At 51.9% G+C, this 13,622-nt stretch overlaps 2 protein-coding genes across 2 annotated transcripts in view; both read right to left on the bottom strand.

The window, feature by feature from the left end:
* The window catches only part of LOC100543118 (guanylate-binding protein 1-like), a 3,622-nt gene extending 594 nt beyond the window's left edge, over positions 1–3,028 (bottom strand). The window contains exons 1-12 of the mRNA XM_019622724.2: positions 2,824–3,028; positions 2,618–2,730; positions 2,402–2,523; positions 2,123–2,316; positions 1,851–2,003; positions 1,680–1,780; positions 1,175–1,559; positions 965–1,092; positions 780–889; positions 502–686; positions 189–431; positions 5–105 (exon numbers count right to left, since the gene is read on the bottom strand). Coding sequence (XP_019478269.2) covers positions 5–105; positions 189–431; positions 502–686; positions 780–889; positions 965–1,092; positions 1,175–1,559; positions 1,680–1,780; positions 1,851–2,003; positions 2,123–2,316; positions 2,402–2,523; positions 2,618–2,730; positions 2,824–2,851 — 1,863 coding nt within the window. The 5' untranslated portion in view covers positions 2,852–3,028. The remainder of the gene's footprint in view (positions 1–4; positions 106–188; positions 432–501; positions 687–779; positions 890–964; positions 1,093–1,174; positions 1,560–1,679; positions 1,781–1,850; positions 2,004–2,122; positions 2,317–2,401; positions 2,524–2,617; positions 2,731–2,823) is intronic.
* Positions 3,029–11,563: 8,535 nt separating this feature from the next.
* Positions 11,564–13,616, bottom strand: LOC100541944 (cbp/p300-interacting transactivator 3). Its single transcript, XM_003212484.2, has one exon. The coding sequence runs from the start codon at positions 13,443–13,445 to the stop codon at positions 12,828–12,830; it is 618 nt and encodes a 205-aa protein (XP_003212532.1). The 5' UTR covers positions 13,446–13,616; the 3' UTR covers positions 11,564–12,827.
* Between the last annotated feature and the right edge of the window lie 6 nt (positions 13,617–13,622).

Below are 13,622 nucleotides of genomic sequence, written 5' to 3'. Positions count from 1 at the left end.
CCGCGGTGTTCTCGGTCCTTGCCAGTGCTGCCACTGTGCTCTCCACACAAGGCACTTCACCTTTCACAATGGTAGCCACATATTTCTCCACCAGGGAAGCCAGCACTGTGGGAGACACCATCGCTGAGACACATCACACCCACACACATCCCCCGTGTGCCACACCATCCTCATGCTCTGCCACTCACTGATGCCCGTCACCCGGCGCCCGCCTGGCAACTCCTTCACCGGCGCCTTCTCCCAGATGTGCTGGCAGAAGGCATCTGCCTGTTGCCGGAAGCGTGGCTGCAGTTCATCCTCCCGCACCTCCTCCAGTCGTGCCAGGTTTTTGTCAGCCGTCGGTCTCTCCAGCACAAACAGCTTGCGGTGCGTGAAGAAGGCGCGCAGGCAGCGCCGCAACTCATTGTGCTCCTGCACCACGCGCCCATTCCCTGCATTACCAACATCAGCACAGTGCCACCACCCATAGGGACATATGGTGACACATGGTGATGGCCGTACCGGGCTTTAAGCACAGTGCATCCTCCAGGTACTCATCCTCAGTCAGCAGACGTTCGCCCTCCCGCAGCTGCAGTGTGAAGTCACGCACGGCCCAGACAAAGCTGGGGAAGACGCGGCTGTACTCAGCTGCTGGATCTTCATCCTCCACCCGCACACGTATGTGATTCGTCAGCTCTGTCACCAGCCTGCAGAACCCATGTCAGTGTGTCACCATGTGAGCGCTGTCACCACCATGGGAACATGTCACTGTGTCACTACCCTCCCACTCATCCCCATACCGCAGCTGATCCAGCGCATGCTGGTCGATGGTGCCCATGCTGTTGTACACCAGGGTGCTGGAGAACAGCAGTGCCAGTGAGAAGATCCAGGAGTCATTGCTGTTGTCACCCTGCACATACAGTTGGGTTTAGGAGGGTCCAGGAGGCTATGAGAGGGCCTGGGGCTGCTTACTCCTGATACCCACCTTCTGGGGATCTCCCAGCCCCTCGGTGTCCAGCAGCACCAGTGCCACACCATGCTGGCGTGGGTGTGGCAGGCACCACATCCAGATGCCCTTGGTCTCCGCCCGTACTGTGGGGCCCAACGGGAAACCTGTAGGCAGTGAACCATCAGTAATCCCGAAAACGCCCCCAAACATGCCCCACATGGATGTGGTTCCCCTGCACCAGCTCACCAGTACGCCGCTCTGCCAGCCGGTTCATCAAGAAAGACTTGCCGGTGCGGTAGGGCCCAGCGATGGCCACCACCACCACGGGCTGGGTGATACCACGTAGCACTGCCAGTGCTCTGGGGTTGAGTGACAGGTTGTTGCTGTCACTGTTATAAACCAGGCAAAGTGGGGCTGGCATTGGGGACAGTGGGTGGGGGGATGGTGCCTCCACCCAGGCCGCATCCTCCTGTTGTTGAGTGGTGTCACCATCGGTGTCATCATGTCCTGGGGAGGTGCTGGCCTGGGGGATGTCATCGTGTTGTGGGATGGTGTCACTGGTGTCACTGTTCCTCAGAGAAGTGTCATCTTGCCAAAAGTTGGTGGCTGTGGGCCACTTGTCACCAGTTTCCTGTGTAGGGACAGCACAGTGTGGGAACACAGAGACAACATGGTGTCAGGACATAGGAACATAGAGACAATATAGTGTGGGGACATGGGGACACCACGGTGTCTCTGTGCCCCCATCTACCTGCTGTGCCATCTCCTTGGCCTCCTGGCAGAGCCGCCCAATCCGCAGCACTGTATCCTCTTCCATTGCATCCACCACTCGCTCTGCCAGCGCTGCCAGGTCTGGGAACATGGCATCCTTAGAGGGGGTCCCACAGCATCACCCCCATCAACCCTCAGAACCCCCACTCACAGGCACCGCCCACCTCTGCCCCTCCAGGCTCTGTTTTGGGATCACAGCCCAGCAGGTGGGTGCAGAGCCGGGTTAGGCCCTCGGCACTGCTGTCGGCCACACGGAACAGCTTCTGCTCAGGGAACAGCGTCAGGACACAGCGTGCCACGGGGCCTGTAGGGACACAGAGACAGTTGGGTGACATGGGGACAGGAGTGGAAGAGGTGGCTGTGAGGATCTAGGGATGCAGAGACATGGGGGTTGGGGACATGGCAACTAGGGACACAGTGCACCTGGGGGGCCGCCCAGTGCTGACTCCAGCTTGTGGTCCTCATCCTCCAACAACTCCTCATCCTCGGGTGTCTGGGCTGTGCTGCACAGGCTCCAGACGAAGGGCGGCAGCACGAAGCGCAGCAGATGGTCTTCATCTTCTTCATCCTCCTCCTCCTCCAGCAGGCGCAGATGGTGTGGCAACTTCTGGGCGTAGCTGCGCAGTGAAGGAAAACAGGAAAAAAAACAAACAAAAAAAGCCTAAAGGGGGAAAAGGACCACACCCCAAACACAGAGGATACGTGAGGAGCTCGAGCTGTTCCTGTGCGTCACCACTGCCGTCACCACTGCCATCACCACTGCCATAAACCAGCACACTGCCCAGCAGCAGCTGCAGCATGAAGAGCCGCAGCCCGGCGGCATCCTGCGAGAGGGGAGGAATTGGGAGGGAGGAGAACTGGGGGTCGCTCAGTGGGGCGGGGGATCGGGACCGCCCCACCCCGGACCCCGCTCGTTACCTCCGGTTCCTCGCCCCCGAGGAATCCTCCGGCGTGCAGCAGCAGCAGCTCACGGTCGGGCCACTCGGGGTGCGGGCATCTCCACATCCACAGCCCAGGGCTGCCGGGGAAGCCTGTAGGGCAGGCGGGGGGGGAGGGGACGAGGTCAGATCTCCGCCGGCCCCTCTGCGCCCACTCTCCCCAGCTCCCGGCTTCCACTCCCTTACTGCAGCCCGATCCCGCCAGCTGCTCCATGAGGAACACGGAGCCGCCATCGGGCGGCCCCAGCGCCGCCACCACGTGCAGGGGAGCGGGCAGGGCCCGCAGAGCCTCCAGACCCCGGGGGGAGAGCCGTATGCCCCCCCCCCGGCCCGTCCGCAGCCGCCAACAGCAGCGGCTGCTCCATGGGTGCCGCAGAGGTTCTGACAGTTTCTGTTTCGATTCCCGCCTGGCCCCGCCCTATGGGAGTGCTCCTCACGCCGGGTTCGCTGCTGTTCGCCTTTTCCCATTGGCCACTCCGCAAGGTAAAAGTGAAAACTTGGCGGCTATTGGTTCTTCAAGCTGTCAGTAGGTGGAACACGTGCTGTGATTGGCTGCGGGGAGGCAGCATCGCGGCCACTCCCGGCGTGCTCGCAGCCCCGCGGGTACGGGGTGGTTTGGGAGATATTTTGGGGGCAATTCGAGGCAATTCGGGGCTTTCAGCACTTTGGTGAAGCTGTTCGGTTTTGATTTGGTGCGGGTCAGTGCTTTATTTGGGCTGTCTGTGTGTCTGTTGTTTTATCCATTGCTGTACTGTAAGCGCTATAAAGGGGATCCACAATGGATCAACGTTATGTTAAGACTGTGAGCAAATGGGCTCCTCACAAAGCACAGGCATGGCTGGGACACTGAGTGCAGTCGGTCATTTCCCACACTGAACCTTTTTGTGACGCAGACTAATGTGAAATAGAACGCATTCCAAGAGAAGATAAAATCATCATAACATCATCCAGTGAGGTACTGGAACAGGCTGCCCAAGGAGGCTGTGGATACCCCTTCCTGGAGGCATTCAAGGCCAGCTGGATGTGGCTCTGGGCAGCCTGGTGTGATGGTGGTGACCCTGCACACAGCAGGGGGTTGGAACTGGATGATCATTGTGGTCCTTTTCAATCCAGGCCATTCTATGATTTTATGATCCTCCCCAAATCCCCAAATTACATTCCTAAGAAAGTTTTAAGAAAGTAAATTGAGAAACAAGTATGAAGGTGTTGGATTGCAGTAATTTGTGCTGATGTGTTGTCTTTTAGATGCACCAACGAAGCAAACTGTTGTCAAGACATAAAAGCACAGTCTGAAGGAAAGAACCAATACTGTGAAAGATCATATTATATATATTTTCTATGGAAGTGTTATCAGTTGTAACAACATTGTTAAGCTTGCTAGTGTTCATTGATGGCTAGCCCTGCTCTGCAGTTTGCTTAGATAACAAAGCTGTGTCTCTGAACTGTGAAGATAAGGAAGTTCTGAGTCTTTGTACCAAGGAAACAGTAGGTCCTGCTTGGAACCAGTCACTGAACATGTAACACACTCTGAGGAACTTCGACACGTGTCACACAAGAAATATGTATAAGCTGAAGATCTTATTGTCAGCTATGCATGGTAGCAGGATTTACCCCCATGCATCCAGCGCTGCTGGTAAGGAATGTCTCCGACTTGAGGCTTAGTGAGTTTCCTGATGGTCCATCTTATGGTACCAGGTCACAGTAAGAATCCAGGTCTCTATCTTGGCTTTGTGGCTTCCGAAGTTCTGTGTCCACACTGCAATAGTTCAGCTGTACAGCCTGCTCTTCTGGACGAGCTGCTCTTCTGAAAGAGCTTCCATTTCAGTGAGGTGCATTTCTTGTTATAAAACCCTGCACTCTCTCCGTCCTTCGATGAACAACGATGCTCTCATCAAGGAGAAAAAGTGATCTTTCTCTTGCTGCTCTTTTGTTCTGATTTGCCAGTGTCAGCCCTGAAGGAAGGACAGACAACCAGCCTGCCCCTTGGAGATGTTTTGTTGTGTAAATTTCTGGCCTGATAATTTACACATTGCATTGCCTGAAAGGACCGGCATCTTCTTTGGGTGCTTTTCTGCCCCCAGAAATAGGGTTGTTTTTTTTATTTTTGGGGAGGGGGGGGTGAGGGAACCAATAAAAATGGTAATGACAAAGGGAATCTCTGGGTCACGAGATTTCACTGCACACATGGACTGACGATCCATGGTAGAAGGGAGCACGGCTCGAGCTTCCTGATGGATCCTCGTTCACAAAGAGCTTTCATCAACAGCAGGCATGAATGTTAACTGCTAAATCAATCCATGCCTTGCACCGGGAGCAAACCGCCCGGAAGTGACCCACGATGCTCACCCAGCCTCCCAGTTCCCCCAGTGCTGCTGCTGGACTGGGCTGTGCTGCTCGCCGGGGCCACCGGGAGGCAGCAGCGCCCCGTGGACCTTCTGGGTGACCCGGGGTGTCAGATCTGCCCTTCAGAAAGGGACAGGTCTTCAGAAACAGCCTCTTTAACAGAGTAGCCTGCAAGATGCCTGCGGCTTACATTGGGTCCTCAAAGTTCCTATATGGTGCTCCTGGACCGAGTTGCTGTGCTTGGAGCAGGAGCTGCAGGGTCCATCCCTTTTCTCCTAGCTGTCTTGTTGCCACTATTACACTATGACAGAGGATTCACCTCTCTTTTCTTTTTTCTTTCTTATTCCTGCACTGTTGTGTATTTTAGCCTGCATTCCAGTGATCTGTGAAAGCATAGGAAGGTCTTTTAATGCAAGGCCATCCCCTTGCACTGCAGCGCTCCTCCAGCATGCTCAAGTTCTTCAGAGTTCTCACGTAACTTCGATCTGCAGTGCAGAAATGAAGGAGCTGATGGAGCATCGCGCTGCAAGGAGCATCGTGCTACAAAGAGCATCGTGCTGCAGGAGCATCGCGCTGCAAGGAGCATCGTGCTACAAAGAGCATCGTGCTGCAGGAGCATCGTGCTGCAAGGAGCATCGTGCTGCAGGAGCATCGTGCTGCAAAGAGCATCGTGCTGCAGGAGCATCGTGCTGCAAGGAGCACCATGCTGCAAAGAGCATTGTGCTGCAAAGAGCATCGTGCTGCAAGGAGCCTCCTCTCTGCCTGCTGGCCGTGCCAAACTGCAGGATAGGAAGCTGTGCCCCCTGCCTGCCACCCTGCTGGGCCCTGGGAGCTGAGCACACTGAAGCAGATGCAGAGGTTTACATGCTGAAAAGTTGAGAAGAGCTTTTTCATCTATGAATGTTCTTTATTCTTTGCAATGTACTGACACAAGAACGGAAAGTGCCTTTTCCTGAGATGGGCTATTTATAAACTTGACTTTCCTTGCCTTGAATTCACCCAAGGTCCTTCAGACTGAAGTGAACAGAGCAGATCATGCAGCCCCATGCTGGGACACCCTGCAGCACCGACAGCTTTTAAAAACTCTTTGGAAATACAATCCTCCAATCTGAAGCAGCCTTGAACACTTCAGCTGATGTTGTTCACAGCCCTGGATTGTTGCAGAAGCTTTGCAGGAGAAATCAGGCATCTGTGGCAGTCGTGCCTTTAACAAATGCAACAGTTGTGTTTGCACAAGGGCTCCTTGGGGTGTATGGGCAGGATTCAGCAGTGGTTTCTAGCAGTTTCTTTTTAAGCCACTGAACACTGTGCAGCATTTGCTGCATGCACACACTTGGAGTGGCATTTGTCTGCTCTGGGGTGTGTAGCACACCGTCCTCAAGGTTTAGCTTGCTTTGCTTTCCTATCACAGGAGGCAAATAGACACCTTCAAATCTCACCTCCGTGAGATGCTTTCTGAGGATTTTACTTAATTTCACCAAGTAGGGCTACACTGCCTACCCTTTCCTGTACCCCTCCAGCAGACCAGACATTGCTGAGCTCCTCTTCTTCTTCTTCCTCTTCTTTTCATCAGAAACACTGAGGAAGACTGTGTTTAATTATTAAAACTACTGCTCCTTCCCTGACCTAAGTGTGTCCCCTTTGTAAACACAGCTTGCTCTTGGCACTGCTCACAGAACGGAGTGGGAAAAGACAAGAAAGCTGATGAACTGAGGTCTCCTCACCCACGCTGTGCTTCACAGGTCATGAATAAGACACAGACTTTTGGAGCAGGCTGAACTTGTAGAATTCCCTGGAAATGTGAAGTCGGGGATATTTCTGGCAAATCTGGAAAGGAAATTATCTTCCATCCGGAGGCTGCAGGATGCAACGTGGCCCTCTTTGCACTAAAAGGTCTCAGTGCTTCTGAGCTACACAAACACAACTGAAAACGGGACTTGGCTGGCTTGCCAAAACTTCTTTCAGTTTGCTATAATGCCCTGTAACCGTCTTTTGCATTTACAGTTGAAACAGGAAAAGCAGGACTTGGTCCATACCTTGGTGTAGCAATTATGAAGCAACCTAACGGCACTCTGAAACCAGCATCTGAAAGTTATCAGTGTTGTAATGTGCCATAACCAACTACATACCCCAGGAGGGACCTTCATCTTACAAATACTGCTAGAGATGGACCACAGAGTAACCCCGTGTGTTTGATCAGAGACCTGGGGTGCACATACCCTCTTCTCTCCCCCTCCTTCAGCACACTGGCTGAATTAGGAGTCGGGTTGGGATTAGATGCTTGCAAAAGCAGTTGCTTGCAAAGCTATGGGCTTAGTCTGTTGGATCTGGAAATATCACTTGGATTTGGCAAAGAGCTGCTTTCCCTAATTCCCAGTCATGTGGAAGCTCCTGGGAATTCATGCTTCATTTGGTGAAAGAAAAGGGGAACCATTCTCCATGCATGCTCCACAGCAGCACGTGTGTGAGACCACAGCCTGCATGCCTGGCTCAGGGCAGAGGTGCACAGCACAACACCTCTGTGCTGCTCTTCTTGACTGTGACCCCTTCCCCATGATTCAGAGAGTACACAAAGCTGCTGACCCAAAAGAGAAAGAAAACATTGAGTCAGCAGGCCAGCAGCTGGTGCTTTCAGACTCTTTTCCACGCACATACGTGCTGACCCTGAACTCTCAGCTGGTTCCTGTGAATCCAGATGGACATGAAGATGAGCTGTGGCAGGTTCCCTACTTTGTCCCAAGTCCTGGTTGGAACAGGGATGCTTACTGTATTGCATCAAAGATGTGTGTCAGCTTCCCTTCCTCACCCTACTCTGTGCTGCATAGGTCGCACCAACACCTGCATTCCAGTGCAGCAGGGACGTGTTTTTTTGTTCTAAATATTTAAGAAGGAGGTCCAAAAACACTCTGGCCTGATGGTCATTTCCTGCAAAACCCCAATCCTCCCTTTCCCAAAGATTTGGCTGTTACAGAAGCCACAAAACCCTCCAGCACCCTCTGCTACAGCCAAAGTTCTCCTGTCCCACTGCTCAGGATGTGTAGGATAGGGCTGGGGCTGCAGCTCTTGCCACAGCTATCAACAGAGAATGACATTTGCTGTTGACTGGGCAACAATTGCACCTTTCTTAACATGCAGAGGTGGTCATCCTCCATCACCTTGGCTGGTAGTGCTCAAAGGAGAGAGAACCATACCATGCAAAAGTTGCTACAAATGCAATATTATCCTTCGGAGTCTGTGTATACAGGCCAGGTCACTGCTTGTGTCAACCAGCAAGCAACTGAAATGGGAGAAACTGGGAAAGAAATGAGAGCAGTGCAGCACTGAAACAAGGATGTGGAGAAATGCCATTCTGGGAGGTTTTCAGACTTTGGATGGATAAGGCCCTGAGCAACATGCCCTATCTCTGAAGCCAGTCCTGGTTGGAGCAGGAGATTAAACAGTGACCTCCAAAGGTCCCTTTCAGTCCAAATCTTTCTATAGCTCTGTGATGAATAAGTGGAAAATAGAACAGCTAGTCCTAATTATAGCACTGGAGAAATACATGACACATCTATGGCTTAAAGTACTGCTGTTTCTTCCCCCATCTTGTAAAACTAGAAACAGGACAGGAAAAGGTGATGAAGACAATCTACAAGATGAAGTGAGTCTTGAATGGGGGGTGGCTCTGGGAGGAACATGACAGAAGATATAAAATCATTACTGGTGTGGAGGAGATGAGTATGGAATGATTGGGAATGAGGGGACACCCAACAAAGTGAGTCAGTGGCAGGTTTAAAATGAAGAGGAGTTTGCAGAGCTTAAGCATCTTACAAAGAGCTTTCTTACATCTTCACAGCTCTCTGCATTTCGATGGCACCAGGTATTGCTGAATGCATCCACGAATTAAATAGTGACTGTAGGGTGGGTAGGGCCCCAGCTGGGTGTCTTTATGGTAGGGATAACCTGTGGCACAGGAGCTCCTTGGACCACTACTTTCCAAAAGCTGGGAAGGAGCATCGTGAGGACCACATCCAACCACCTGATTTCTCAGATGCCCCCTCTACCTGCTCCAAGAGAGCATGTAAGGCTAGATGGGCTTTTGGCTTGACCTTCCCCAGCAGTTCTCATCTGGTGTTCTCAGTCCCTTTGACAGCAAATGGGACTTTGTCTCTTTTGGGACCTAAAGCTGCAGGGATCAGCAGACACCTTCGAATACACTGGGGAAAAATCACACCTTATTCCCCTTCCCTTTTATTTGTTTTACAAATCTTTGCTACCCAGAATTTTACTTCCTGACCAGATGGCCATACTATATTTTATCATTTCTTTTGAGAAATATTTCTCTGCTTCGCATGTTGCCCTTTTTTCTACAGTTTCTCTTAGTATCATTTTTGTGATAAGCAGGTGAGCATTGGGACAGTTCACCAGCACAGGCAGTACGAAGGATGCAACTGAATTCTGTATTTACTGCAGGGCACTCATTGCTGCCTTCTGCTTTCTAAGTCTCTCCTAATGATTTCTAACTTTCCCTTTGCTTTTCTGTCTTCTGCTGAACAACAAGCTAAGATTCTTCATACAAATATTCATTATGACACAAAGATCTCTGCTGAGTAGCTGCAGCTGAAGTCAGAAAGGTCAAATCTACTGCAATCACCTGATATTTACCAGTCATTGCTCATTCCATCACTTGTTATTCACAAATCCTTCCCCAGTTCTCTACTACTCTGAATCACTGAGTGTTATCTGCGAGCTTCATCGTCCTGCAGACACGTGGGCTGAGAGAGAGGTGTACAGAAATGCCTTTTCTTTCTGTACTTTTACACACACGCTCCCTGCCTCCAGGCCTGGTCTTTACAAGTATAATTACAAAACCTATTTGGATCGTAACAGAGCCCAGCAGGGGACAGGAATGCCCCAGCCATCCCACCAGGAGCAGGCAGTGGGATGGGAGAATCTTCCTTTATCCCAGCAAAGACAAGGGACTCCTGTAGAGGTGCTTCCCAGCATCATTTGATGCACCATGCAAGGAGTGTGCTGCAGGTTTGAAGAGCACATCCTGCATTGAGGCTGCTTTTGTCCTCAGAGCTCCCAAACTGTCGTGGCACTGTCGCTCAGCAATGGTTTCCAGTACTCCATGTCAGCTCCCTGCAAACGCTGAGGCTTTGGAGAAACACCCTGCTGCTGGGTGAAGAGGTCAGGGTCAGCTCACTGGGAAAAGCAAGTTTAGGCTCACCTAGCCACAAGCAGTGCATCACTAGCAGAAACCATATGTGGCTTTGGCCTGAGTTATTTGGGGAATCGAACAGCTGACCTCAATGGTATCTTCCAGGGAAATGCAGAGGTGAAAAAGCTGACACTGGAATACACTCAGCTGAGCCTGCAGGGACAAAGTCCCAAGACAGTGCTGACTGGGACCTGGCAGTGCCTTCACAACTCTGACACTCTCAGCTCCTGTGCTCCAGGAGCACCACGACCCTGCATGCACCACCTCCCAGCAGGACGTAGGGACAGAGCCAAGAGGACATGCAGATATGTTTCTCCATCCAAACTGCATCAAATGCAAAGTGCTTCCTACAGAGCAATGTGTTCCTGTTCCTGGGACACCACTTAAAAAACATGCTAAAGTTGACAATCCTGCAGCTGCAGGGTGGACGTGGTTCCCTGCTTTGTAGCTGTGACACTACTGGCCACAGTGGTGCATCGCACTGCCTGCTCCCCCTGCAGCCACAACCAACAACCTATAACACGCCTGTTTATTTTAGGTTCAGCTCTTCTAATCTGAGGAACAAATCCAGCTGCCAACTTCTAGCTGTTTAACTACAACCTCTGCAGAGAAAGCAACGCTCTTGCAGGTCTTTGACAGCCCACTGCCCCCAAGCAGAGAGCCCAAATGGAGCTCTCACCCCTGCAACACCAGCTGTGCCATGCACGTTTTGATCAGCTCTCCAGATTGCAAAGGCACAATCACCAAAGGCTTTCTGCAAGGACAGGACTTGCACACTTGCTCTAAAGCTGCACAAGGAACAAGGCCAGGTGACACCCAGAGGTGATCCAAAGTGTGGCCAAAGTTATTCAGCCATTGAATAGCAGCACCCACAGCTCCATTGCTGCAGGGCAACAGAGAGACACTTGGAAAAATTCCTGCAGGACAAGAGGTCTTGTTAGGAACCATACAAAAAGAAAAACCTCAGCTCTGGGAAAGAAGGAAATCCCAAAGGCCATCTTGATTTTTAGGACCTTTACGGCACAGAAAGCGGCAGAGGTTTCTGAGTGCAGCTGATGGGTCTGCAAGAAGAGTAAGGAGCCCCCACACATCTGTGTGAGCACCATGGGGCCAGGCAGCAGCAGCCACCATCCATAGGACATCAACCTCAATACAGAGAGCACCTCACCTTCCCAGCCACGCTATGAGGACTGACAATGGACCATATTCCCAATCCACCAGTACTTATTCCAAGCCTTAAGCTCTAAACACAATCCTTACAATTTGGGTGTCAGGTTGGGGGTGATGGGATTCACCAACAGCAGCAGAAGAACCCCACTTCTTCCCAGCCTTCCACACTGCACCCATGCCAGAGACAGCACTACACAAATGCACACCGGAGACGTTTCAGTTTTTATTTGCAAATTCATCTGTACATTCTCTCTTGGTCGTTGTCAGGAGCTGTCAGCAGCAGAGGGCAGCAGCAACTAGGAGATACCAGCAGCTTTCCACAGTGCCTGGAAACGAGAGACAGCGGAGGAAACAAAACCCCACCAGCTTTTACATTTAACCTTCCCCGAGTAAGGGAATTAGGAATCGAGTCATCTTTATCGCTTTCCGAGGGTGTTAGATTTACACAGCCCTGTGTGCTCAGCACAAAGACCTTGGGTTGCAGCGATCATCTGAAACGCAGCTTGAAAACTATCCCAGGCTTTCTTTTTCCTGAAGCCAGCATCTTAAAGCTGCAGTACTCTCCATGCATCCTTCCCAGCGGTCCCAAAGCCAAATAACAAAAGGAGCCCTTTGCAAATAAATAATCATAGGAAAAATAAATAAGATTAGCTCTGGAATATACAGTTGCACGGTCTTTATTTGGTTTCAGAGGTGGAAAAAAGTGGAGCTAGACTGCAGCTTTAAGCCTTGTGCCTGAATTAGCCTCTAAACAGTGAGTAAATTTTACAGTTGATTGCTAATTGTACATGTTGGAGACCCATAGTTCCACAGGGATGAACATTTAGGCACCTATGCACACCCTTCCCCAAGGCATAGTTTATTTTGCTCAGTCAGTTCAGGAGGAAGAAAAAAAAAAAAAGCCTGCTGGTGGGGAAGAGCCCCTTTCTGAGCTGAACAGACAAGGCTGAAAACCTATTCACTGTCACAGCAGAAAGTCCCAAGAAATAATCTAACCCCACCCATGTTTGCAAGGGCAAACTGGTTCAAACCATGCAGTGGGGAGACAATCCTCTCTGGGGATCCTTTAACTTTGCTGGCACCGCAGAATCCTTGAGCAAATCCAGCTCCCAGCAGGGCTGCCAGCTGCCCGTCGCTCCCTGTGCTCAAAGCCTGGTTGTGGAAAGTCGTAAGTCCATTACTTCCATTTAAGCCAGAAATCCTGTTAATGCCATTTAGAGGCAGCTCTACAGCAAGAACTCTTGATCTGCTCTGTTTGGGGTACACATGGTTCCCACCCCATGAACTCCCAAGTGAAAAACCACACAGAAGAGAAAAGCAATCCATTGCAAGCCAGTGTCCGATGATTGTCTCTTTAGGGAGGTTAGGAATCCAGGACAGGGCAAGGCAGGAGAAGGGAGGAGGATGGCAGGTGGAGAAGGAAGTTAGAAACAAACTCAAAACCACTAAGACACAAGGAGGAGCTCAAAGCCCCTCAACAGCTGATGGCACTGGGTTGCTGTTTGCTAACAAAGTCTGAAATGAAGTCGAACTCGTTCTGTCCCAAGAACAGCTCTGGCAGCTCCTGAATCCGGTCCAACCCCAGTTCCAGGACAAGGGACGTCAAAACCTCCTCGTCTATGAGATCAGTGTCCATAACGTTCAAGGTCAGAGCCGGTGAGGGCATGTGCTGCATGCCTGGGTGCTGGCTGGGCCCCACTCTGTACTGCTGAGCACCAGCTCCCATGGGCCCGTTGCTCATGCCCAGTGGGTGACCCTGGTACTGGGTGTTGAGTTTTTGTAGGTGCATACTAGCCATGAGCTGCTGGGTGCCCACCGGCCCCATGTACTGCTGCTGCTGTTGACTCGGGCCGTTGAACATCATCGCATTCTGCATCTGGTGGTGGCTCATCTGCCCGCTGAGGTTGGGTCTGGGCCTCATCGCACCATCCATTCCGGCCCCTCCATAAGGCATCATCTGACCTGCTGCAGGTAGCGTCCTCAGCACGTGCTGCCCATGCTGCGGTGGTCCCTGCAGCCCACTCACACCCATCCGGTAGCTCTGCAGCCCGGTGCCACCGTGGTTCATGGACATCATCATATGTTCAGCCATAGCTCCGGCCCCTGCAAGGCGACACGCAGCTCAGGGAAAGGCTCCCGGGAGCAGCACCGCTTCCCACTCCCGTCCGAGACGACTTCTACCGAAGAGCACCCCGCAACTTCGCTCCGGGTGAAAGGCGCAGCGCTGCAACCTCCCGCGGAGCCGAGCTGCAGCCCGCCCGCCCGCCGC

Source organism: Meleagris gallopavo, chromosome 25 (assembly GCF_000146605.3).
Source record: "Meleagris gallopavo isolate NT-WF06-2002-E0010 breed Aviagen turkey brand Nicholas breeding stock chromosome 25, Turkey_5.1, whole genome shotgun sequence".
NCBI classification, from domain to species: Eukaryota; Metazoa; Chordata; class Aves; order Galliformes; family Phasianidae; genus Meleagris; species Meleagris gallopavo.
The sequence above is the reverse complement of the archived record's forward strand: the minus strand, read 5'-3'. Positions and strand labels throughout refer to the sequence as shown.